The sequence below is a fragment of the Salvelinus fontinalis genome, chromosome 5 (assembly GCF_029448725.1).
Source record: "Salvelinus fontinalis isolate EN_2023a chromosome 5, ASM2944872v1, whole genome shotgun sequence".
Taxonomy (NCBI): Eukaryota; Metazoa; Chordata; class Actinopteri; order Salmoniformes; family Salmonidae; genus Salvelinus; species Salvelinus fontinalis.
The window spans coordinates 57,934,546-57,961,341 of record NC_074669.1 but is presented as its reverse complement, the minus strand read 5'-3'; the positions used below and the strand labels follow the sequence as shown (position 1 = coordinate 57,961,341).

Here is a 26,796-nt window from a genome sequence, read left to right as displayed (position 1 = left end):
CTCAGCCCGGATCTGCCAGAGTCCCTCAGCCCGGACCTGCCAGAGTCCCTCAGCCCGGACCTGCCCCTTATCCCGGTGCTGCCCCTTATCCCGGTGCTGCCCCTTATCCCGGTGCTGCCCCTTATCCCGGTGCTGCTCCTTCATTTAGGTGGTTTTAGTTGGAGGGTGGTCATTGGGAGGGGGATACAGAAGCGGGGAGTGACTATGGTGGTGTGGGGACAGCGTCCGGAGCCTGAGCCACCACCGTGGTCAGATGCCCACCCAGACCCTCCCCTGGACTTTGTGCTGGTGCGCCCGGCGTTCGCACCTTGAGGGGGGGGTTCTGTCACGTTCCTGACCTGTTTTATGGTGTTTTTTATGTGTGTGATGGTCAGGGCGTGAGTTTTGGGTGGGCAGTCTATGTTTTCCGTTTCTATGTTGGTTTTGGGTTGCCTGGTATGGCTCTTGATTAGAGGCAGGTGTTTTGCGTTTTCCTCTAATTGAGAGTCATATTAAGGTAGGGTGTTCTCACTGTTTGTTTGTGGGTGATTGTCACTGTGTCTGTGTTTGTTGCACCACACGGTACTGTCTCGTCTCATTCGTTCGGTCGTTCCTGTTTATGTGTTCCTCGTTTCATGTAAGTTCTTAGTTTAGGTCTGTCTAGTTCGTTTTGTTGTTTTGTAAAATTATTCAAGTGTTCTTCGTGTGTTTAGTTTCGTCTTGTTAAATAAAGTTAATTATGTATTCACAACCCGCTGCGCCTTGGTCAACTCACTCACCGAAAGAGAGCCGTTACAGAATCACCCACCAAACCCAGATCAAGCAGCGAGTTAACGGACAGCAACGACAGCAGCAGCGCAAGAAGGAGGAATGGACTTGGGAGGATGTTTTGGACGGGAAAGGTTGCTACACATGGGAGGAGATCCTGGCTGGAAGGGATCGCCTCCCATGGGAACAGCTGGAGGCACTGAGGAGAGCAGAGGCAACCGGAGAAGGGAACCGGAGTTATGAGGGGACGCGTCTAGCACGGAAGCCCGAAAAGCCCGTGAGTACCACCCAAAAAATTATTGGGGGGGGGCTAAGAGGTAATGGGCCGAGGGCAGGTAGGAGACCTGCGCCCACTTCCCAGGCTAACCGTGGAGAGCGGGAGTACGGGCAGACACCATGTTACGCAGTAGAGCGCACGGTGTCTCCTGTACGGGTGCATAGCCCAGTGCGTGTTATTCCCCCTCCCCGCACCTCCCCGCAAAGTTCATTATGTATTCACAACCCGCTGCGCCTTGGTCAACTCACTCACCGAAAGAGAGCCGTTACAGAAGGCTACCTGAAGCGTTTGACCCAAGTTAAACAATTTAAAGGCAATGCTACCAAATAATAATTGAGTGCATGTTAACGTCTGACCCACTGGAAATGTGCTGAAAGAAATAAAACCTGAAATAAATCATTCTCTCTACTATTATTCTGACATTTCACATTCTTAAAATAAAGTGGTGATCCTAACTGACCTAAAACAGGGACTTTTTACTAGGATTAAATGTCAGGAATTGGGAAAAACTGAGTTTAAACGTATTTCGCTGAGGTGTACGTAAACTTCCTACTTCAACTGTATGTACAGAGAGAGAGAAAAAAGCTCTTTGCTTTTAGCACAGTATTAGAGAGAGAGAGAGAGAGAGAGACAGAGAGACAGAGAGAGAGAGAGAGAGACAGAGAGAGAGAGAGAGACAAAGAGAGAGAGAGAGAGACAGAGAAAGAGACAGAGAGAGTGATGGAATGATCTGTCTAAAGTGAGTAGCTGCAGCATCATATAAACATCAGTTAAATGTTAGTGATAGCACACACATGGAGAAGATCCTTTAGAGTACCACACACACACACACACACACACACACACACCAGAGGAGAGTGAATCAGTTGAACCTCTGCCATGCTGTCTCTTTTCTCTCATCCTGTATCATGTATTTAACATATATCTGAAGAAACACTGTTCTTTCACATGTTATCAGCTGGGATAAAGGGACATTTAAAGAAGATCATGTTAAGACGGAGAATAAAACTATCTTTGTGCACGTTGATCATTTTGTAGAGATGTAATCAGTTCAATGTCAAGGTACCACTGTCTTCATGACTCTTTATTCGCTGTCCCAACTGATGTTTATGTTTTAACTGAACAAACATTGTGTGTGTGTGTGTGTAGCTTGCCAGACAAAGTGTCAGCGGTGGAAGAGAGGTAGAACATATCCTGGTGTAAATTATTAACAGAGGCCATCTGGAGTGGAGCTAGTCTCTCCAGCCTGAACACACACACACACACACACACACACACACACACACACACACACACACACACACACACACACACACACACACACACACACACACACACACACGTTCACCCACAGCTACACACTTGCAACCACAATTACACACTATCACTCTCTTTCTCAAACAAACAGCAAGGCCTCCTTTATCAGTGTGATTGTCTCAGGTCTCCTTTATCAGTGTGATTGTCTCAGGTCTCCTTTATCAGTGTGATTGTCTCAGGTCTCCTTTATCAGTGTGATTGTCTCAGGTTGCCTTTAGCAGTGTGATTGTCTCAGGTCTCCTTTAGCAGTGTGATTGTCTCAGGTCTCTTTTATCAGTGTGATTGTCTCAGGTCTCCTTTAGCAGTGTGATTGTCTCAGGTCTCCTTTAGCAGTGTGATTGTCTCAGGTCTCCTTTAGCAGTGTGATTGTCTCAGGTCTCCTTTAGCAGTGTGATTGTCTCAGGTCTCTTTTATCAGTGTGATTGTCTCAGGCCTCCTTTAGCAGTGTGATTGTCTCAGGTCTCCTTTATCAGTGTGATTGTCTCAGGTCTATTTTATCAGTGTGATTGTCTCAAGTCTCTTTTATCAGTGTGATTGTCTCAGGTCTCCTTTATCAGTGTGATTGTCTCAGGTCTCCTTTATCAGTGTGATTGTCTCAGGTCTCTTTTATCAGTGTGATTGTCTCAGGTCTCCTTTATCAGTGTGATTGTCTCAGGCCTCCTTTAGCAGTGTGATTGTCTCAGGTCTCCTTTATCAGTGTGATTGTCTCAGGTCTCCTTTATCAGTGTGATTGTCTCAGGTCTCTTTTATCAGTGTGATTGTCTCAGGTCTCCTTTATCAGTGTGATTGTCTCAGGTCTATTTTATCAGTGTGATTGTCTCAGGTCTCCTTTATCAGTGTGATTGTCTCAGGTCTCCTTTATCAGTGTGATTGTCTCAGGTCTCTTTTATCAGTGTGATTGTCTCAGGTCTCCTTTATCAGTGTGATTGTCTCAGGCCTCCTTTAGCAGTGTGATTGTCTCAGGTCTCTTTTATCAGTGTGATTGTCTCAGGTCTCTTTTATCAGTGTGATTGTCTCAGGTCTCTTTTAGCAGTGTGATTGTCTCAGGTCTATTTTATCAGTGTGATTGTCTCAGGTCTATTTTATCAGTGTGATTGTCTCAGGTCTCTTTTATCAGTGTGATTGTCTCAGGCCTCTTTTATCAGTGTGATTGTCTCAGGCCTCTTTTATCAGTGTGATTGTCTCAGGTCTCTTTTATCAGTGTGATTGTCTCAGGTCTATTTTATCAGTGTGATTGTCTCAGGTCTCTTTTATCAGTGTGATTGTCTCAGGCCTCTTTTATCAGTGTGATTGTCTCAGGTCTCTTTTATCAGTGTGATTGTCTCAGGTCTCTTTTATCAGTGTGATTGTCTCAGGTCTCTTTTATCAGTGTGATTGTCTCAGGTCTCTTTTATCAGTGTGATTGTCTCAGGTCTATTTTATCAGTGTGAGTGTCTCAGGTCTCTTTTATCAGTGTGATTGTCTCAGGTCTATTTTATCAGTGTGATTGTCTCAGGTCTCTTTTAGCAGTGTGATTGTCTCAGGTCTCTTTTAGCAGTGTGATTGTCTCAGGTCTATTTTATCAGTGTGATTGTCTCAGGTCTCTTTTATCAGTGTGATTGTCTCAGGTCTATTTTATCAGTGTGATTGTCTCAGGTCTCTTTTAGCAGTGTGATTGTCTCAGGTCTCTTTTATCAGTGTGATTGTCTCAGGTCTCTTTTATCAGTGTGAGTGTCTCAGGTCTCTTTTATCAGTGTGATTGTCTCAGGTCTCTTTTATCAGTGTGATTGTCTCAGGTCTCTTTTATCAGTGTGATTGTCTCAGGTCTCTTTTATCAGTGTGATTGTCTCAGGTCTCTTTTATCAGTGTGATTGTCTCAGGTCTATTTTATCAGTGTGATTGTCTCAGGCCTCTTTTATCAGTGTGATTGTCTCAGGCCTCTTTTATCAGTGTGATTGTCTCAGGTCTCTTTTATCAGTGTGATTGTCTCAGGTCTCTTTTATCAGTGTGATTGTCTCAGGTCTATTTTATCAGTGTGATTGTCTCAGGTCTCTTTTAGCAGTGTGATTGTCTCAGGTCTCTTTTAGCAGTGTGATTGTCTCAGGCCTCTTTTAGCAGTGTGATTGTCTCAGGTCTCTTTTATCAGTGTGATTGTCTCAGGTCTCTTTTATCAGTGTGATTGTCTCAGGTCTCCTTTATCAGTGTGATTGTCTCAGGTCTATTTTATCAGTGTGATTGTCTCAGGTCTCCTTTAGCAGTGTGATTGTCTCAGGTCTCCTTTAGCAGTGTGATTGTCTCAGGTCTCTTTTATCAGTGTGATTGTCTCAGGCCTCCTTTAGCAGTGTGATTGTCTCAGGTCTCCTTTATCAGTGTGATTGTCTCAGGTCTATTTTATCAGTGTGATTGTCTCAAGTCTCTTTTATCAGTGTGATTGTCTCAGGTCTCCTTTATCAGTGTGATTGTCTCAGGTCTCCTTTATCAGTGTGATTGTCTCAGGTCTCTTTTATCAGTGTGATTGTCTCAGGTCTCCTTTATCAGTGTGATTGTCTCAGGCCTCCTTTAGCAGTGTGATTGTCTCAGGTCTCCTTTATCAGTGTGATTGTCTCAGGTCTCCTTTATCAGTGTGATTGTCTCAGGTCTCTTTTATCAGTGTGATTGTCTCAGGTCTCCTTTATCAGTGTGATTGTCTCAGGTCTATTTTATCAGTGTGATGGTCTCAGGTCTCCTTTATCAGTGTGATTGTCTCAGGTCTCCTTTATCAGTGTGATTGTCTCAGGTCTCTTTTATCAGTATGATTGTCTCAGGTCTCCTTTATCAGTGTGATTGTCTCAGGCCTCCTTTAGCAGTGTGATTGTCTCAGGTCTCTTTTATCAGTGTGATTGTCTCAGGTCTCTTTTATCAGTGTGATTGTCTCAGGTCTCTTTTAGCAGTGTGATTGTCTCAGGTCTATTTTATCAGTGTGATTGTCTCAGGTCTATTTTATCAGTGTGATTGTCTCAGGTCTCTTTTATCAGTGTGATTGTCTCAGGCCTCTTTTATCAGTGTGATTGTCTCAGGCCTCTTTTATCAGTGTGATTGTCTCAGGTCTCTTTTATCAGTGTGATTGTCTCAGGTCTATTTTATCAGTGTGATTGTCTCAGGTCTCTTTTATCAGTGTGATTGTCTCAGGCCTCTTTTATCAGTGTGATTGTCTCAGGTCTCTTTTATCAGTGTGATTGTCTCAGGTCTCTTTTATCAGTGTGATTGTCTCAGGTCTCTTTTATCAGTGTGATTGTCTCAGGTCTCTTTTATCAGTGTGATTGTCTCAGGTCTATTTTATCAGTGTGAGTGTCTCAGGTCTCTTTTATCAGTGTGATTGTCTCAGGTCTATTTTATCAGTGTGATTGTCTCAGGTCTCTTTTAGCAGTGTGATTGTCTCAGGTCTCTTTTATCAGTGTGATTGTCTCAGGTCTATTTTATCAGTGTGATTGTCTCAGGTCTCTTTTAGCAGTGTGATTGTCTCAGGTCTATTTTATCAGTGTGATTGTCTCAGGTCTCTTTTAGCAGTGTGATTGTCTCAGGTCTCTTTTATCAGTGTGATTGTCTCAGGTCTCTTTTATCAGTGTGAGTGTCTCAGGTCTCTTTTATCAGTGTGATTGTCTCAGGTCTCTTTTATCAGTGTGATTGTCTCAGGTCTCTTTTATCAGTGTGATTGTCTCAGGTCTCTTTTATCAGTGTGATTGTCTCAGGTCTCTTTTATCAGTGTGATTGTCTCAGGTCTATTTTATCAGTGTGATTGTCTCAGGCCTCTTTTATCAGTGTGATTGTCTCAGGCCTCTTTTATCAGTGTGATTGTCTCAGGTCTCTTTTATCAGTGTGATTGTCTCAGGTCTCTTTTATCAGTGTGATTGTCTCAGGTCTATTTTATCAGTGTGATTGTCTCAGGTCTCTTTTAGCAGTGTGATTGTCTCAGGTCTCTTTTAGCAGTGTGATTGTCTCAGGTCTATTTTATCAGTGTGATTGTCTCAGGTCTCTTTTATCAGTGTGATTGTCGCAGGTCTATTTTATCAGTGTGATTGTCTCAGGTCTCTTTTAGCAGTGTGATTGTCTCAGGTCTCTTTTATCAGTGTGATTGTCTCAGGTCTCTTTTATCAGTGTGAGTGTCTCAGGTCTCTTTTATCAGTGTGATTGTCTCAGGTCTCTTTTATCAGTGTGATTGTCTCAGGTCTCTTTTATCAGTGTGATTGTCTCAGGTCTCTTTTATCAGTGTGATTGTCTCAGGTCTCTTTTATCAGTGTGATTGTCTCAGGTCTATTTTATCAGTGTGATTGTCTCAGGCCTCTTTTATCAGTGTGATTGTCTCAGGCCTCTTTTATCAGTGTGATTGTCTCAGGTCTCTTTTATCAGTGTGATTGTCTCAGGCCTCTTTTAGCAGTGTGATTGTCTCAGGCCTCTTTTAGCAGTGTGATTGTCTCAGGTCTCTTTTATCAGTGTGATTGTCTCAGGTCTCTTTTATCAGTGTGATTGTCTCAGGCCTCTTTTAGCAGTGTGATTGTCTCAGGTCTCTTTTATCAGTGTGATTGTCTCAGGTCTCTTTTAGCAGTGTGAGTGTCTCAGGTCTCTTTTAGCAGTGTGATTGTCTCAGGCCTCTTTTATCAGTGTGATTGTCTCAGGTCTCTTTTATCAGTGTGATTGTCTCAGGTCTCTTTTATCAGTGTGATTGTCTCAGGCCTCTTTTATCAGTGTGATTGTCTCAGGCCTCTTTTATCAGTGTGATTGTCTCAGGCCTATTTTATCAGTGTGATTGTCTCAGGCCTCTTTTATCAGTGTGATTGTCTCAGGTCTCTTTTATCAGTGTGATTGTCTCAGGCCTCTTTTATCAGTGTGATTGTCTCAGGTCTCTTTTATCAGTGTGATTGTCTCAGGTCTCTTTTAGCAGTGTGAGTGTCTCAGGTCTCTTTTAGCAGTGTGATTGTCTCAGGTCTCTTTTATCAGTGTGATTGTCTCAGGCCTCTTTTATCAGTGTGATTGTCTCAGGTCTATTTTATCAGTGTGATTGTCTCAGGTCTCTTTTATCAGTGTGATTGTCTCAGGCCTCTTTTATCAGTGTGATTGTCTCAGGTCTCTTTTATCAGTGTGAGTGTCTCAGGTCTCTTTTAGCAGTGTGATTGTCTCAGGTCTCTTTTATCAGTGTGATTGTCTCAGGCCTCTTTTATCAGTGTGATTGTCTCAGGTCTCTTTTAGCAGTGTGATTGTCTCAGGTCTCTTTTATCAGTGTGAGTGTCTCAGGTCTCTTTTAGCAGTGTGATTGTCTCAGGCCTCCTTTAGCAGTGTGAGTGTCTCAGGTCTCTTTTATCAGTGTGATTGTCTCAGGTCTCTTTTATCAGTGTGAGTGTCTCAGGTCTCTTTTAGCAGTGTGATTGTCTCAGGTCTCTTTTATCAGTGTGATTGTCTCAGGCCTCTTTTATCAGTGTGATTGTCTCAGGTCTCTTTTAGCAGTGTGATTGTCTCAGGTCTCTTTTATCAGTGTGATTGTCTCAGGTCTCTTTTATCAGTGTGATTGTCTCAGGCCTCTTTTATCAGTGTGATTGTCTCAGGTCTCTTTTATCAGTGTGATTGTCTCAGGTCTCCTTTTATCAGTGTGATTGTCTCAGGTCTCTTTTATCAGTGTGAGTGTCTCAGGTCTCTTTTAGCAGTGTGATTGTCTCAGGTCTCTTTTATCAGTGTGATTGTCTCAGGTCTCTTTTATCAGTGTGATTGTCTCAGGCCTCTTTTATCAGTGTGATTGTCTCAGGCCTCTTTTATCAGTGTGATTGTCTCAGGTCTCCATTTATCAGTGTGATTGTCTCAGGTCTCTTTTATCAGTGTGATTGTCTCAGGTCTCTTTTAGCAGTGTGATTGTCTCAGGTCTATTTTATCAGTGTGATTGTCTCAGGTCTCTTTTAGCAGTGTGATTGTCTCAGGTCTCTTTTATCAGTGTGATTGTCTCAGGCCTCTTTTATCAGTGTGATTGTCTCAGGTCTCCTTTTATCAGTGTGATTGTCTCAGGTCTCTTTTATCAGTGTGATTGTCTCAGGTCTATTTTATCAGTGTGATTGTCTCAGGTCTCTTTTAGCAGTGTGATTGTCTCAGGTCTCTTTTAGCAGTGTGATTGTCTCAGGCCTCTTTTATCAGTGTGATTGTCTCAGGTCTATTTTATCAGTGTGATTGTCTCAGGTCTCTTTTATCAGTGTGATTGTCTCAGGCCTCTTTTATCAGTGTGATTGTCTCAGGTCTATTTTATCAGTGTGATTGTCTCAGGTCTCTTTTAGCAGTGTGATTGTCTCAGGTCTATTTTATCAGTGTGATTGTCTCAGGTCTCTTTTATCAGTGTGATTGTCTCAGGTCTATTTTATCAGTGTGATTGTCTCAGGTCTCTTTTATCAGTGTGATTGTCTCAGGTCTCTTTTATCAGTGTGATTGTCTCAGGTCTCTTTTATCAGTGTGATTGTCTCAGGTCTCTTTTATCAGTGTGATTGTCTCAGGTCTCTTTTATCAGTGTGATTGTCTCAGGTCTCTTTTAGCAGTGTGATTGTCTCAGGTCTCTTTTATCAGTGTGATTGTCTCAGGTCTATTTTATCAGTGTGATTGTCTCAGGCCTCTTTTATCAGTGTGATTGTCTCAGGCCTCTTTTATCAGTGTGATTGTCTCAGGTCTCTTTTATCAGTGTGATTGTCTCAGGTCTCTTTTATCAGTGTGATTGTCTCAGGTCTATTTTATCAGTGTGATTGTCTCAGGTCTCTTTTAGCAGTGTGATTGTCTCAGGTCTCTTTTAGCAGTGTGATTGTCTCAGGTCTATTTTATCAGTGTGATTGTCTCAGGTCTCTTTTATCAGTGTGATTGTCTCAGGTCTATTTTATCAGTGTGATTGTCTCAGGTCTCTTTTAGCAGTGTGATTGTCTCAGGTCTCTTTTATCAGTGTGATTGTCTCAGGTCTCTTTTATCAGTGTGAGTGTCTCAGGTCTCTTTTATCAGTGTGATTGTCTCAGGTCTCTTTTATCAGTGTGATTGTCTCAGGTCTCTTTTATCAGTGTGATTGTCTCAGGTCTCTTTTATCAGTGTGATTGTCTCAGGTCTATTTTATCAGTGTGATTGTCTCAGGTCTCTTTTATCAGTGTGATTGTCTCAGGTCTATTTTATCAGTGTGATTGTCTCAGGCCTCTTTTATCAGTGTGATTGTCTCAGGCCTCTTTTATCAATGTGATTGTCTCAGGTCTCTTTTATCAGTGTGATTGTCTCAGGTCTCCTTTATCAGTGTGATTGTCTCAGGTCTCCTTTATCAGTGTGATTGTCTCAGGTTGCCTTTAGCAGTGTGATTGTCTCAGGTCTCCTTTAGCAGTGTGATTGTCTCAGGTCTCTTTTATCAGTGTGATTGTCTCAGGTCTCCTTTAGCAGTGTGATTGTCTCAGGTCTCCTTTAGCAGTGTGATTGTCTCAGGTCTCCTTTAGCAGTGTGATTGTCTCAGGTCTCCTTTAGCAGTGTGATTGTCTCAGGTCTCTTTTATCAGTGTGATTGTCTCAGGCCTCCTTTAGCAGTGTGATTGTCTCAGGTCTCCTTTATCAGTGTGATTGTCTCAGGTCTATTTTATCAGTGTGATTGTCTCAAGTCTCTTTTATCAGTGTGATTGTCTCAGGTCTCCTTTATCAGTGTGATTGTCTCAGGTCTCCTTTATCAGTGTGATTGTCTCAGGTCTCTTTTATCAGTGTGATTGTCTCAGGTCTCCTTTATCAGTGTGATTGTCTCAGGCCTCCTTTAGCAGTGTGATTGTCTCAGGTCTCCTTTATCAGTGTGATTGTCTCAGGTCTCCTTTATCAGTGTGATTGTCTCAGGTCTCTTTTATCAGTGTGATTGTCTCAGGTCTCCTTTATCAGTGTGATTGTCTCAGGTCTATTTTATCAGTGTGATTGTCTCAGGTCTCCTTTATCAGTGTGATTGTCTCAGGTCTCCTTTATCAGTGTGATTGTCTCAGGTCTCTTTTATCAGTGTGATTGTCTCAGGTCTCCTTTATCAGTGTGATTGTCTCAGGCCTCCTTTAGCAGTGTGATTGTCTCAGGTCTCTTTTATCAGTGTGATTGTCTCAGGTCTCTTTTATCAGTGTGATTGTCTCAGGTCTCTTTTAGCAGTGTGATTGTCTCAGGTCTATTTTATCAGTGTGATTGTCTCAGGTCTATTTTATCAGTGTGATTGTCTCAGGTCTCTTTTATCAGTGTGATTGTCTCAGGCCTCTTTTATCAGTGTGATTGTCTCAGGCCTCTTTTATCAGTGTGATTGTCTCAGGTCTCTTTTATCAGTGTGATTGTCTCAGGTCTATTTTATCAGTGTGATTGTCTCAGGTCTCTTTTATCAGTGTGATTGTCTCAGGCCTCTTTTATCAGTGTGATTGTCTCAGGTCTCTTTTATCAGTGTGATTGTCTCAGGTCTCTTTTATCAGTGTGATTGTCTCAGGTCTCTTTTATCAGTGTGATTGTCTCAGGTCTCTTTTATCAGTGTGATTGTCTCAGGTCTATTTTATCAGTGTGAGTGTCTCAGGTCTCTTTTATCAGTGTGATTGTCTCAGGTCTATTTTATCAGTGTGATTGTCTCAGGTCTCTTTTAGCAGTGTGATTGTCTCAGGTCTCTTTTAGCAGTGTGATTGTCTCAGGTCTATTTTATCAGTGTGATTGTCTCAGGTCTCTTTTATCAGTGTGATTGTCTCAGGTCTATTTTATCAGTGTGATTGTCTCAGGTCTCTTTTAGCAGTGTGATTGTCTCAGGTCTCTTTTATCAGTGTGATTGTCTCAGGTCTCTTTTATCAGTGTGAGTGTCTCAGGTCTCTTTTATCAGTGTGATTGTCTCAGGTCTCTTTTATCAGTGTGATTGTCTCAGGTCTCTTTTATCAGTGTGATTGTCTCAGGTCTCTTTTATCAGTGTGATTGTCTCAGGTCTCTTTTATCAGTGTGATTGTCTCAGGTCTATTTTATCAGTGTGATTGTCTCAGGCCTCTTTTATCAGTGTGATTGTCTCAGGCCTCTTTTATCAGTGTGATTGTCTCAGGTCTCTTTTATCAGTGTGATTGTCTCAGGTCTCTTTTATCAGTGTGATTGTCTCAGGTCTATTTTATCAGTGTGATTGTCTCAGGTCTCTTTTAGCAGTGTGATTGTCTCAGGTCTCTTTTAGCAGTGTGATTGTCTCAGGCCTCTTTTAGCAGTGTGATTGTCTCAGGTCTCTTTTATCAGTGTGATTGTCTCAGGTCTCTTTTATCAGTGTGATTGTCTCAGGTCTCCTTTATCAGTGTGATTGTCTCAGGTCTATTTTATCAGTGTGATTGTCTCAGGTCTCCTTTAGCAGTGTGATTGTCTCAGGTCTCCTTTAGCAGTGTGATTGTCTCAGGTCTCTTTTATCAGTGTGATTGTCTCAGGCCTCCTTTAGCAGTGTGATTGTCTCAGGTCTCCTTTATCAGTGTGATTGTCTCAGGTCTATTTTATCAGTGTGATTGTCTCAAGTCTCTTTTATCAGTGTGATTGTCTCAGGTCTCCTTTATCAGTGTGATTGTCTCAGGTCTCCTTTATCAGTGTGATTGTCTCAGGTCTCTTTTATCAGTGTGATTGTCTCAGGTCTCCTTTATCAGTGTGATTGTCTCAGGCCTCCTTTAGCAGTGTGATTGTCTCAGGTCTCCTTTATCAGTGTGATTGTCTCAGGTCTCCTTTATCAGTGTGATTGTCTCAGGTCTCTTTTATCAGTGTGATTGTCTCAGGTCTCCTTTATCAGTGTGATTGTCTCAGGTCTATTTTATCAGTGTGATGGTCTCAGGTCTCCTTTATCAGTGTGATTGTCTCAGGTCTCCTTTATCAGTGTGATTGTCTCAGGTCTCTTTTATCAGTATGATTGTCTCAGGTCTCCTTTATCAGTGTGATTGTCTCAGGCCTCCTTTAGCAGTGTGATTGTCTCAGGTCTCTTTTATCAGTGTGATTGTCTCAGGTCTCTTTTATCAGTGTGATTGTCTCAGGCCTCTTTTATCAGTGTGATTGTCTCAGGTCTATTTTATCAGTGTGATTGTCTCAGGTCTATTTTATCAGTGTGATTGTCTCAGGTCTCTTTTATCAGTGTGATTGTCTCAGGCCTCTTTTATCAGTGTGATTGTCTCAGGCCTCTTTTATCAGTGTGATTGTCTCAGGTCTCTTTTATCAGTGTGATTGTCTCAGGTCTATTTTATCAGTGTGATTGTCTCAGGTCTCTTTTATCAGTGTGATTGTCTCAGGCCTCTTTTATCAGTGTGATTGTCTCAGGTCTCTTTTATCAGTGTGATTGTCTCAGGTCTCTTTTATCAGTGTGATTGTCTCAGGTCTCTTTTATCAGTGTGATTGTCTCAGGTCTCTTTTATCAGTGTGATTGTCTCAGGTCTATTTTATCAGTGTGAGTGTCTCAGGTCTCTTTTATCAGTGTGATTGTCTCAGGTCTATTTTATCAGTGTGATTGTCTCAGGTCTCTTTTAGCAGTGTGATTGTCTCAGGTCTCTTTTATCAGTGTGATTGTCTCAGGTCTATTTTATCAGTGTGATTGTCTCAGGTCTCTTTTAGCAGTGTGATTGTCTCAGGTCTATTTTATCAGTGTGATTGTCTCAGGTCTCTTTTAGCAGTGTGATTGTCTCAGGTCTCTTTTATCAGTGTGATTGTCTCAGGTCTCTTTTATCAGTGTGAGTGTCTCAGGTCTCTTTTATCAGTGTGATTGTCTCAGGTCTCTTTTATCAGTGTGATTGTCTCAGGTCTCTTTTATCAGTGTGATTGTCTCAGGTCTCTTTTATCAGTGTGATTGTCTCAGGTCTCTTTTATCAGTGTGATTGTCTCAGGTCTATTTTATCAGTGTGATTGTCTCAGGCCTCTTTTATCAGTGTGATTGTCTCAGGCCTCTTTTATCAGTGTGATTGTCTCAGGTCTCTTTTATCAGTGTGATTGTCTCAGGTCTCTTTTATCAGTGTGATTGTCTCAGGTCTATTTTATCAGTGTGATTGTCTCAGGTCTCTTTTAGCAGTGTGATTGTCTCAGGTCTCTTTTAGCAGTGTGATTGTCTCAGGTCTATTTTATCAGTGTGATTGTCTCAGGTCTCTTTTATCAGTGTGATTGTCTCAGGTCTATTTTATCAGTGTGATTGTCTCAGGTCTCTTTTAGCAGTGTGATTGTCTCAGGTCTCTTTTATCAGTGTGATTGTCTCAGGTCTCTTTTATCAGTGTGAGTGTCTCAGGTCTCTTTTATCAGTGTGATTGTCTCAGGTCTCTTTTATCAGTGTGATTGTCTCAGGTCTCTTTTATCAGTGTGATTGTCTCAGGTCTCTTTTATCAGTGTGATTGTCTCAGGTCTCTTTTATCAGTGTGATTGTCTCAGGTCTATTTTATCAGTGTGATTGTCTCAGGCCTCTTTTATCAGTGTGATTGTCTCAGGCCTCTTTTATCAGTGTGATTGTCTCAGGTCTCTTTTATCAGTGTGATTGTCTCAGGCCTCTTTTAGCAGTGTGATTGTCTCAGGCCTCTTTTAGCAGTGTGATTGTCTCAGGTCTCTTTTATCAGTGTGATTGTCTCAGGTCTCTTTTATCAGTGTGATTGTCTCAGGCCTCTTTTAGCAGTGTGATTGTCTCAGGTCTCTTTTATCAGTGTGATTGTCTCAGGTCTCTTTTAGCAGTGTGAGTGTCTCAGGTCTCTTTTAGCAGTGTGATTGTCTCAGGCCTCTTTTATCAGTGTGATTGTCTCAGGTCTCTTTTATCAGTGTGATTGTCTCAGGTCTCTTTTATCAGTGTGATTGTCTCAGGCCTCTTTTATCAGTGTGATTGTCTCAGGCCTCTTTTATCAGTGTGATTGTCTCAGGCCTATTTTATCAGTGTGATTGTCTCAGGCCTCTTTTATCAGTGTGATTGTCTCAGGTCTCTTTTATCAGTGTGATTGTCTCAGGCCTCTTTTATCAGTGTGATTGTCTCAGGTCTCTTTTATCAGTGTGATTGTCTCAGGTCTCTTTTAGCAGTGTGAGTGTCTCAGGTCTCTTTTAGCAGTGTGATTGTCTCAGGTCTCTTTTATCAGTGTGATTGTCTCAGGCCTCTTTTATCAGTGTGATTGTCTCAGGTCTATTTTATCAGTGTGATTGTCTCAGGTCTCTTTTATCAGTGTGATTGTCTCAGGCCTCTTTTATCAGTGTGATTGTCTCAGGTCTCTTTTATCAGTGTGAGTGTCTCAGGTCTCTTTTAGCAGTGTGATTGTCTCAGGTCTCTTTTATCAGTGTGATTGTCTCAGGCCTCTTTTATCAGTGTGATTGTCTCAGGTCTCTTTTAGCAGTGTGATTGTCTCAGGTCTCTTTTATCAGTGTGAGTGTCTCAGGTCTCTTTTAGCAGTGTGATTGTCTCAGGCCTCCTTTAGCAGTGTGAGTGTCTCAGGTCTCTTTTATCAGTGTGATTGTCTCAGGTCTCTTTTATCAGTGTGAGTGTCTCAGGTCTCTTTTAGCAGTGTGATTGTCTCAGGTCTCTTTTATCAGTGTGATTGTCTCAGGCCTCTTTTATCAGTGTGATTGTCTCAGGTCTCTTTTAGCAGTGTGATTGTCTCAGGTCTCTTTTATCAGTGTGATTGTCTCAGGTCTCTTTTATCAGTGTGATTGTCTCAGGCCTCTTTTATCAGTGTGATTGTCTCAGGTCTCTTTTATCAGTGTGATTGTCTCAGGTCTCCTTTTATCAGTGTGATTGTCTCAGGTCTCTTTTATCAGTGTGAGTGTCTCAGGTCTCTTTTAGCAGTGTGATTGTCTCAGGTCTCTTTTATCAGTGTGATTGTCTCAGGTCTCTTTTATCAGTGTGATTGTCTCAGGCCTCTTTTATCAGTGTGATTGTCTCAGGCCTCTTTTATCAGTGTGATTGTCTCAGGTCTCCATTTATCAGTGTGATTGTCTCAGGTCTCTTTTATCAGTGTGATTGTCTCAGGTCTCTTTTAGCAGTGTGATTGTCTCAGGTCTATTTTATCAGTGTGATTGTCTCAGGTCTCTTTTAGCAGTGTGATTGTCTCAGGTCTCTTTTATCAGTGTGATTGTCTCAGGCCTCTTTTATCAGTGTGATTGTCTCAGGTCTCCTTTTATCAGTGTGATTGTCTCAGGTCTCTTTTATCAGTGTGATTGTCTCAGGTCTATTTTATCAGTGTGATTGTCTCAGGTCTCTTTTAGCAGTGTGATTGTCTCAGGTCTCTTTTAGCAGTGTGATTGTCTCAGGCCTCTTTTATCAGTGTGATTGTCTCAGGTCTATTTTATCAGTGTGATTGTCTCAGGTCTCTTTTATCAGTGTGATTGTCTCAGGCCTCTTTTATCAGTGTGATTGTCTCAGGTCTATTTTATCAGTGTGATTGTCTCAGGTCTCTTTTAGCAGTGTGATTGTCTCAGGTCTATTTTATCAGTGTGATTGTCTCAGGTCTCTTTTATCAGTGTGATTGTCTCAGGTCTATTTTATCAGTGTGATTGTCTCAGGTCTCTTTTATCAGTGTGATTGTCTCAGGTCTCTTTTATCAGTGTGATTGTCTCAGGTCTCTTTTATCAGTGTGATTGTCTCAGGTCTCTTTTATCAGTGTGATTGTCTCAGGTCTCTTTTATCAGTGTGATTGTCTCAGGTCTCTTTTAGCAGTGTGATTGTCTCAGGTCTCTTTTATCAGTGTGATTGTCTCAGGTCTATTTTATCAGTGTGATTGTCTCAGGCCTCTTTTATCAGTGTGATTGTCTCAGGCCTCTTTTATCAGTGTGATTGTCTCAGGTCTCTTTTATCAGTGTGATTGTCTCAGGTCTCTTTTATCAGTGTGATTGTCTCAGGTCTATTTTATCAGTGTGATTGTCTCAGGTCTCTTTTAGCAGTGTGATTGTCTCAGGTCTCTTTTAGCAGTGTGATTGTCTCAGGTCTATTTTATCAGTGTGATTGTCTCAGGTCTCTTTTATCAGTGTGATTGTCTCAGGTCTATTTTATCAGTGTGATTGTCTCAGGTCTCTTTTAGCAGTGTGATTGTCTCAGGTCTCTTTTATCAGTGTGATTGTCTCAGGTCTCTTTTATCAGTGTGAGTGTCTCAGGTCTCTTTTATCAGTGTGATTGTCTCAGGTCTCTTTTATCAGTGTGATTGTCTCAGGTCTCTTTTATCAGTGTGATTGTCTCAGGTCTCTTTTATCAGTGTGATTGTCTCAGGTCTCTTTTATCAGTGTGATTGTCTCAGGTCTATTTTATCAGTGTGATTGTCTCAGGCCTCTTTTATCAGTGTGATTGTCTCAGGCCTCTTTTATCAGTGTGATTGTCTCAGGTCTCTTTTATCAGTGTGATTGTCTCAGGCCTCTTTTAGCAGTGTGATTGTCTCAGGCCTCTTTTAGCAGTGTGATTGTCTCAGGTCTCTTTTATCAGTGTGATTGTCTCAGGTCTCTTTTATCAGTGTGATTGTCTCAGGCCTCTTTTAGCAGTGTGATTGTCTCAGGTCTCTTTTATCAGTGTGATTGTCTCAGGTCTCTTTTAGCAGTGTGAGTGTCTCAGGTCTCTTTTAGCAGTGTGATTGTCTCAGGCCTCTTTTATCAGTGTGATTGTCTCAGGTCTCTTTTATCAGTGTGATTGTCTCAGGTCTCTTTTATCAGTGTGATTGTCTCAGGCCTCTTTTATCAGTGTGATTGTCTCAGGCCTCTTTTATCAGTGTGATTGTCTCAGGCCTCTTTTATCAGTGTGATTGTCTCAGGCCTCTTTTATCAGTGTGATTGTCTCAGGTCTCTTTTATCAGTGTGATTGTCTCAGGCCTCTTTTATCAGTGTGATTGCCTCAGGTCTCTTTTATCAGTGTGATTGTCTCAGGTCTCTTTTAGCAGTGTGAGTGTCTCAGGTCTCTTTTAGCAGTGTGATTGTCTCAGGTCTCTTTTATCAGTGTGATTGTCTCAGGCCTCTTTTATCAGTGTGATTGTCTCAGGCCTCTTTTATCAGTGTGAGTGTCTCAGGTCTATTTTATCAGTGTGATTGTCTCAGGCCTCTTTTAGCAGTGTGAGTGTCTCAGGTCTCTTTTAGCAGTGTGATTGTCTCAGGTCTCTTTTATCAGTGTGATTGTCTCAGGCCTCTTTTATCAGTGTGATTGTCTCAGGTCTATTTTATCAGTGTGATTGTCTCAGGTCTCTTTTATCAGTGTGATTGTCTCAGGCCTCTTTTATCAGTGTGAGTGTCTCAGGTCTCTTTTAGCAGTGTGATTGTCTCAGGCCTCCTTTAGCAGTGTGAGTGTCTCAGGTCTCTTTTATCAGTGTGATTGTCTCAGGCCTCTTTTATCAGTGTGATTGTCTCAGGTCTCTTTTATCAGTGTGAGTGTCTCAGGTCTCTTTTATCAGTGTGATTGTCTCAGGCCTCTTTTATCAGTGTGATTGTCTCAGGTCTCTTTTATCAGTGTGATTGTCTCAGGTCTCTTTTAGCAGTGTGATTGTCTCAGGTCTCTTTTATCAGTGTGATTGTCTCAGGCCTCTTTTATCAGTGTGATTGTCTCAGGTCTCTTTTAGCAGTGTGATTGTCTCAGGTCTCTTTTATCAGTGTGATTGTCTCAGGTCTCTTTTATCAGTGTGATTGTCTCAGGCCTCTTTTATCAGTGTGATTGTCTCAGGTCTCTTTTATCAGTGTGATTGTCTCAGGTCTCCTTTTATCAGTGTGATTGTCTCAGGTCTCTTTTATCAGTGTGATTGTCTCAGGTCTCTTTTAGCAGTGTGATTGTCTCAGGTCTCTTTTATCAGTGTGATTGTCTCAGGTCTCTTTTATCAGTGTGATTGTCTCAGGCCTCTTTTATCAGTGTGATTGTCTCAGGCCTCTTTTATCAGTGTGATTGTCTCAGGTCTCCTTTTATCAGTGTGATTGTCTCAGGTCTCTTTTATCAGTGTGATTGTCTCAGGTCTCTTTTATCAGTGTGATTGTCTCAGGCCTCTTTTATCAGTGTGATTGTCTCAGGTCTCTTTTATCAGTGTGATTGTCTCAGGTCTCTTTTATCAGTGTGATTGTCTCAGGTCTATTTTATCAGTGTGATTGTCTCAGGTCTCTTTTAGCAGTGTGATTGTCTCAGGTCTCTTTTAGCAGTGTGATTGTCTCAGGCCTCTTTTATCAGTGTGATTGTCTCAGGTCTATTTTATCAGTGTGATTGTCTCAGGTCTCTTTTATCAGTGTGATTGTCTCAGGCCTCTTTTATCAGTGTGATTGTCTCAGGTCTATTTTATCAGTGTGATTGTCTCAGGTCTCTTTTAGCAGTGTGATTGTCTCAGGTCTATTTTATCAGTGTGATTGTCTCAGGTCTCTTTTATCAGTGTGATTGTCTCAGGTCTATTTTATCAGTGTGATTGTCTCAGGTCTCTTTTATCAGTGTGATTGTCTCAGGTCTCTTTTATCAGTGTGATTGTCTCAGGTCTCTTTTATCAGTGTGATTGTCTCAGGTCTCTTTTATCAGTGTGATTGTCTCAGGTCTCTTTTATCAGTGTGATTGTCTCAGGTCTCTTTTAGCAGTGTGATTGTCTCAGGTCTCTTTTATCAGTGTGATTGTCTCAGGTCTATTTTATCAGTGTGATTGTCTCAGGCCTCTTTTATCAGTGTGATTGTCTCAGGTCTATTTTATCAGTGTGATTGTCTCAGGTCTATTTTATCAGTGTGATTGTCTCAGGTCTCTTTTAGCAGTGTGATTGTCTCAGGTCTATTTTATCAGTGTGATTGTCTCAGGTCTCTTTTATCAGTGTGATTGTCTCAGGTCTATTTTATCAGTGTGATTGTCTCAGGTCTCTTTTATCAGTGTGATTGTCTCAGGTCTCTTTTATCAGTGTGATTGTCTCAGGTCTCTTTTATCAGTGTGATTGTCTCAGGTCTCTTTTATCAGTGTGATTGTCTCAGGTCTCTTTTATCAGTGTGATTGTCTCAGGTCTCTTTTAGCAGTGTGATTGTCTCAGGTCTCTTTTATCAGTGTGATTGTCTCAGGTCTCTTTTATCAGTGTGATTGTCTCAGGCCTCTTTTATCAGTGTGATTGTCTCAGGTCTCTTTTAGCAGTGTGATTGTCTCAGGTCTCTTTTAGCAGTGTGATTGTCTCAGGTCTATTTTATCAGTGTGATTGTCTCAGGCCTCTTTTATCAGTGTGATTGTCTCAGGTCTATTTTATCAGTGTGATTGTCTCAGGTCTCTTTTATCAGTGTGATTGTCTCAGGTCTCTTTTATCAGTGTGATTGTCTCAGGTCTCTTTTATCAGTGTGATTGTCTCAGGTCTCTTTTAGCAGTGTGATTGTCTCAGGTCTCTTTTATCAGTGTGATTGTCTCAGGTCTCTTTTATCAGTGTGATTGTCTCAGGCCTCTTTTATCAGTGTGATTGTCTCAGGTCTCTATTAGCAGTGTGATTGTCTCAGGTCTCTTTTAGCAGTGTGATTGTCTCAGGTCTCCTTTATCAGTGTGATTGTCTCAGGTCTCTTTAAGCAGTGTGATTGTCTCAGGTCTCCATTAGCAGTGTGATTGTCTCAGGCCTCTTTTAGCAGTGTGATTGTCTCAGGTCTCTTTTAGCAGTGTGATTGTCTCAGGTCTCCTTTATCAGTGTGATTGTCTCAGGTCTCTTTAAGCAGTGTGATTGTCTCAGGTCTCCTTTATCAGTGTGATTGTCTCAGGTCTCTTTAAGCAGTGTGATTGTCTCAGGTCTCCTTTAGCAGTGTGATTGTCTCAGGTCTCTTTTAGCAGTGTGATTGTCTCAGGTCTCTTTTAGCATTGGGGTTGTCTCAGGTCTCTTTTAGCAGTGTGATTGTCTCAGGTCTCTTTTAGCAGTGTGATTGTCTCAGGTCTCTTTTAGCAGTGTGATTGTCTCAGGTATCTTTTAGCATTGGGATTGTCTCAGGTCTCCTTTAGCAGTGTGATTGTCTCAGGTCTATTTTATCAGTGGGATTGTCTCAGGTCTCTTTTAGCAGTGTGATTGTCTCAGGTCTCTTTTATCAGTGTGATTGTCTCAGGCCTCTTTTATCAGTGTGAGTGTCTCAGGTCTCTTTTATCAGTGTGAGTGTCTCAGGTCTCTTTTATCAGTGTGAGTGTCTCAGGTCTCCTTTATCAGTGTGAGTGTCTCAGGTCTCCTTTAGCAGTGTGATTGTCTCAGGCCTCTTTTAGCAGTGTGATTGTCTCAGGCCTCTTTTAGCAGTGTGAGTGTCTCAGGCCTCTTTTAGCAGTGTGAGTGTCTCAGGTTGCCTTTAGCAGTGCGAGTGTCTCAGGTCTCCTTTTAGCAGTGTGAGTGTCTCAGGTCTCCTTTAGCAGCGTTAGTGTTTCAGGCCTCAGCTGCTGTGGGTTGTTTCAGTGTGGATGACTTCAGCTTGGAGAGGAGAGGGGATGGGGAAGAGAGGAGAGGAGGGAGAAGAGGCGATAGGGGAAGAGAGGATAGGGAGAGGAGAGAGGGAGAGGTGATGGGGAGAAGAGGAGAGAGGGAGGAGAGGAGGGAGGAGATGCGATGGGGAGAAGAGAGGAGAGCGGATGAGGAGAGGGGGAGAAGAGAGGAGAGGGGATGAGGAGAGGATAGAGGGAGGAGAGGGGGAGAAGAGAGGAGAGAGACGAGAGGAGAGGGGGAAACGAGAGAGGAGAGGCGATGGGGATAAGAGAGAGGAGAGGAGAGAGAAAAGAGGAGATGGGGAGAAGAGAGGAGAGAGAAGAGAGGAGATGGGGAGAAGAGAGGAGAGAGGGAGAAGAGAGGAGAGAGAAGAGAGGAGATGGGGAGAAGAGAGGAGATGGGGAGAAGAGAGGAGATGGGGAGAAGAAAGTTGAGGAGAGAGAAGAGAGGAGATGGGGAGAAGAGAGGAGAGAGGGAGAAGAGAGTTGATGAGAAAGAAGAGAGGAGAGAGGGAGAAGAGAGGAGAGGAGAAAGAAGAGAGGAGACACCACACCCATAGAGCATCCTCATCACCTCTAGGTTACACTTTATCTGAACCTGGAGCCTTCATAAAGGCTACATAACACTGTCATAACCCTTCATAACACGGTCATACGTGTTTTTTGTTTCAGCCCAGAGCTAACACACCCGATTCAACGACTCAATCTAACCATCAAGCCCTGGAATAGTGGAATCGGGGGTATTAGTGCTGGGCTGGAACAAATATGTCCAATCCTAAGGGTACTCCTGGACTGGAGCTGAGGAATGCTGGCTTTTATTAATATTAACAGTAAGGGCAAATAAAAAGCAGACTGAGGCGCCTGTGAGAAAGAACTGTCAACCCCCCCCCCCCCCCCCCCCCCCCCCGGTAGGATGGAACTGTTGGCAGAGTGACACAACTCTCTTGTTACCGCCTGATGAGAACTGCATCCTGGGTAAATCACTAATGCTCAGCTGTCATTGGTCTGCACAGTGTGTGTGTGTGTGTGTGTGTGTGTGTGTGTGTGTGTGTGTGTGTGTGTGTGTGTGTGTGTGTGTGTGTGTGTGTGTGTGTGTGTGTGTGTGTGTGTGTGTGTGTGTGTGTGTGTGTGTGTGTGTGTGTGTGTGCTCAACAGACTGCAGGAGGCTGGCCCTTTCCTCTGTGGGTTCATGTACCTTGGCTTCTGTACCTGGATCACTGGATCACAGCTCCACCCCAAGTTGTAAGGCCGTAGTGTACATCTAGCTAGCAGGACAGACTGAGGCTGGGGCCGTGGTAGACATCATCAGGACTCTACAGAGAATCAATCTGTCTGTCTGTGTCCTGGAAACTCAATTGAACTTCAATGTATAGCTTCAAGTTTCAATACAAACTGATTAACTGAATAAGGTATGTGTTGGAGTAAGCAGAGAGGAAGTGGCAAAGCAAGAGAGATTTACTCCACCCAAGATCTGTTCGCGTAAGATAAGCCCTTTTTGTATGGAGGTCTATGAGAGACAGTCAAATTACATGAGGCTTATTTGATTTAATAGAAATGTCCTAATGTTTTTCCTGTTATAAATGTACTGATATATGTGAATGCACGTGAATTCCGGCAAATATTTGAAAAACGACTTAGTTGTGCTTGTTGTTCACACGCGTATCTGCTCTCTCGTTGGCTAAAATGGTCCCACCTAATCTCGCCTGCCTTCAGTCACGGAGGACAAGTATTTCCAATGTTAGAGCTGTCACTCGGCTATCTTGTCAACATAAAATATAATCTTCACAAATAGCTCCTTGTCCCTTACGCTTGTCCATAACCCCTTGATGGGTGGTGGCATGTCTGTAGGAACTGGGTAGCTATCAGATAGGTGTTAGCATATCTGTAGGGTCTGGGTAGCTATCAGATAGGTGTTAGCATGTCTGTAGGGTCTGGGTAGCTATCAGGTAGATGTTAGCATGTCTGTAGGAACTGGGTAGCTATCAGGTAGGTGTTAGCATGTCTGTAGGGTCTGGGTAACTATCAGATAGATGTTAGCATGTCTGTAGGGTCTGGGTAGCTATCAGATAGGTGTTAGCATGTCTGTAGGTTCTGGGTAGCTATCAGATAGATGTTAGCATGTCTGTAGGGTCTGGGTAGCTATCAGATAGGTGTTAGAATGTATGTAGGGTCTGGGTAGCTATCAGATAGATGTTAGCATGTCTGTAGGTTCTGGGTAGTTATCAGATAGATGTTAGCATGTCTGGAGGTTCTGGATAGCTATCAGATAGATGTTAGCATGTCTGTGGGGTCTGGGTAGCTATCAGATAGGTGTTAGCATGTCTGTAGGTTCTGGGTAGCTATCAGATAGATGTTAGCATGTCTGTAGGGTCTGGGTAGCTATCAGATAGATGTTAGCATGTCTGGAGGTTCTGGGTAGCTAGCAGATAGATGTTAGCATGTCTGTAGGGTCTGGGTAGCTATCAGATAGATATTAGCATGTCTGTAGGGTCTGGGTAGCTATCAGATAGGTGTTAGCATGTCTGTAGGGTCTGGGTAGCTATCAGATAGGTGTTAGCATGTCTGTAGGGTCTGGGTAGCTATCAGATAGATGTTAGCATGTCTGTATGGTATGGGTAGCTATCAGATAGGTGTTAGCATGTCTGTAGGGTCTGGGTAGCTATCAGATAGGTGTTAGCATGGCTGTAGGGTCTGGGTAGCTATCAGATAGATGTTAGCATGTCTGTATGGTATGGGTAGCTATCAGATAGGTGTTAGCATGTCTGTAGGGTCTGGGTAGCTATCAGATAGGTGTTAGCATGGCTGTAGGGTCTGGGTAGCTATCAGATAGATGTTAGCATGTCTGTATGGTATGGGTAGCTATCAGATAGGTGTTAGCATGTCTGTAGGGTCTGGGTAACTATCAGATAGATGTTAGCATGTCTGTAGGGTCTGGGTAACTATCAGATAGATGTTAGCATGTCTGTAGGGTCTGGGTAGTTATCAGATAGATGTTAGCATGTCTGTAGGGTCTGGGTAACTATCAGATAGATGTTAGCATGTCTGTAGGGTCTGTGTAAATATCAGATAGATGTTAGCATGTCTGTAGGGTCTGGGTAACTATCAAATAGGTGTTAGCATGTCTGTAGGGTCTGGGTAGCTATCAGATAGATGTTAGCATGTCTGTAGGGTCTGGGTAACTATCAGATAGATGTTAGCATGTCTGGAGGTTCTGGGTAGCTATCAGATAGATGTTAGCATGTATGTAGGGTCTGGGTAGCTATCAGATAGATGTTAGCATGTCTGGAGGTTCTGGGTAGGTATAAACAGTGTACTGGTAAAGCTTCCACCATATTGCTTTCATCTTCCAGATGTAAAAACAATGAAGGGGAGGGGTAAGAAGTGAATTGGGATGGGCTGAGTGTGTATGCGGTGTCCAAGCACCCCATGGAAAGTGTGTCTTTGACTCCACAAGCTGAAGGCCTTGGTTTCCATTCACGTCTAACTCCTTCCTCCTTCCCTGGCTGAGCTTCAGGTATCTGCCGTCTGGCTGAACACTGTGCATGTTCTGTGATAATGGGACTATTTACTCTTGCAGTGTTTCTTTAAAGGCCTAGTGAAGTCAAAAATGTGATTTTGTTGTTTTATATACACTGAGGATACAACACATTATTAAAATCTGCTCTTTCCATGACATAGACTGACCAGGTGAATCCAGGTGAAAGCTGTGATCCCTTATTGATGACACTTCAATCCGTGTAGATGAAGGGGAGGAGACGGGTTAAAGAAGGATTTTTAGGCCTTCAGACATGAGACATGGATTGTGTATGTGTACTATTCAGAGGGTGAATGGACAAGATACGATATTTAAGTGCCTTTGAATGAGGTATGGTAGTAGGTGCCAGGCACACCGGTTTGTGTCAAGAACTGCAATGCTGCTGGGTTTTTCACACTCAACAGTTTGGTCCACCACCCAAAGGACATCCAGCCAAATTGACACAACTGTGGGAAGCATTGGAGTCAACATGGACCAGCATCCCTGTGGAATGCTGTGGAACGCTTTTGAGACCTTGTAGAGTCCATGCCCCAACAAATTGGTAGTGGTGGTGGTGGTGGTGGGGGGGTGGTGGTGAGTTGATTTGTTTTATCAGGTGTGTTAGTGCCATGGCAAAACCCCTCTGGGTCTCCAGGACTGAGAAATACTACTGGTGTACTAGTTGTGTGTAGCTACATTACAGTAAATTTGACTTCTCCTGCCATAGTTGTATTGACTCAGTGTCATGAATGTTCTGTACTAAATCGTTATATCCAAGGACCCAACGTTGACTGAACAGCATTAGGCATGAAAGTTTTCCTTTTACAAATGTCTAGAGAGATTCAACAGAACACCACTGTGGTCAATAGAGACAGACTTTAGAGAGTTGAATCCGTGTGCGCTGTCCATGGTGCTGACAGTTTGCTGAGATCAGGCTACAAGGTCATGCAGTCTGTAATCGTGGCAAACTTTCAGAACAACGGACAGCGGAAAAACTCCCCTGCAAGTTTTCAAGACGTAAAAAAGCGAGGAGGGCGAAACAACATACTTACATAAGCGGTTATACGAAAATATCCATCGACTTTGGAAGCTGTCTTCGATGCTAAATATAAATATATATTTACACTTTAGAATGTATATAATATGTTTCCTTACTTGAGTAATAGCCTATCCAAATACATTTCGAAAAGCGATTTATTTCAGTCTGTAGTTCACAGCCAAGATGTATTTCACAAACGATTTCATGACATTACCTCATTTAAAAACAATGTTGTCAACCCGAGCGGCGTTCATTTTGAGTGAGTCTTCTGCGTGCAAAACATGACATTTACAAACACAAACGTTTTACCATCGAGGATACTTACTTGAGAGAGATAAGAGAAGGAGAGAGAGCGATAAAGTCACGGTCACCGCCATATCTCCTCCGTGCCCTTCTTCCCTTCCCCGGAATCCGACGCTCAAAACTTGGATGGGGCTGTGCCGGAGTGGGGTTATTATCTCCGGGAGAGAAAGTCAAAAGTTGACGGCAAAGCGCAGCAGTAGATCCAGGACTGTGAACGCGTTCATACACCATCGAGGTCGTCAGAAATGAACCGCGTCGTGATCGTTGTTGTGGTAGCCGATCCGAACCGATCCGTTTGATGTCTGCGTCTCCGGTAATTCTCACAAACACGTGCACTCAGTCCTGATCTGATCTTTGCCCCTCCACTCTCAAGCGGTGTGTCACAATACAAATTATAAAGCGAATGCGTACGGATTCATGTGATAACATATCGATGGACGTAATGGGTCACATTGAAATTCGCGGTAACTCTGATATTGAAACAAAATCCCGTCGCTATCCTCGTCGTCAGTCGGAGTGGCCCGCGCCTTGCCTCAGACTTGCGGTTTCAGCCAAACGCCACAAACTCGCCGCGTTGACATTTGCGCTAAATTCGATCCGTGTCCCAATCTAACAGGCTACGCATGTCTACAGAACCGAGAAATATGTTTTTGCAAGTGTTTAGGCTACATTTCACTGAGTATTCCCTACGCCACGTTTATAAGCATAAATTACAAACCTCTCTTTTTCAGTTGTAACTTTTGTTTTACACACCAAATGTATCATAAATGATAGGCATATGAATATATCCCGTAGGCCTATGTCTAAGCGAATGATTGTCGTTAAAACTCGGGCTGGCTCCGTGGACCACTCGGGGTTAGAATGCTCTGAGCTTCGAACTGAAATGGAACGCGTCACGTGACCCGGTGGAATCCTGAGAGAGGACGGTCTATTACAAAACTTAACTCTACAGAGTTCCAGATTTCGAAATTGCGCCTGGAATTATTCCCCAATATTCGACTTGCATTGACAGCTAGACTGACCCCTCATACGTAGGGGATAGCCTGCCCGATGTAGGCTAATACATGGAATAAATAAAACAATTAATAAATTAATATCTTAAACAAATAAATTAACCTAGTCCACGTTCTTTTTCATATTTTCAGAAGAATTGTTTAACAATTTCTGCAGGACTGCATCCACGCAAATTAACTGTGAGGATTGTTTAGTTAGCGGTTAATTGCGTTGTTTGAAGAAAGTGTTTTGGGACCACTAACTGCATGTGGCCTGCCCGCGAGCTCCCCAGTGTGCCTGGTGAGC

General features: G+C 42.7%; 1 protein-coding gene across 1 annotated transcript in view; it reads right to left on the bottom strand.

Annotated features, from left to right (window-relative positions):
• The window catches only part of LOC129855914 (neuronal acetylcholine receptor subunit beta-2-like), a 56,757-nt gene extending 30,375 nt beyond the window's left edge, over window positions 1-26,382 (bottom strand). The window contains exon 1 of the mRNA XM_055924025.1: window positions 25,520-26,382. Coding sequence (XP_055780000.1) covers window positions 25,520-25,571 — 52 coding nt within the window. The 5' untranslated portion in view covers window positions 25,572-26,382. The remainder of the gene's footprint in view (window positions 1-25,519) is intronic.
• Between the last annotated feature and the right edge of the window lie 414 nt (window positions 26,383-26,796).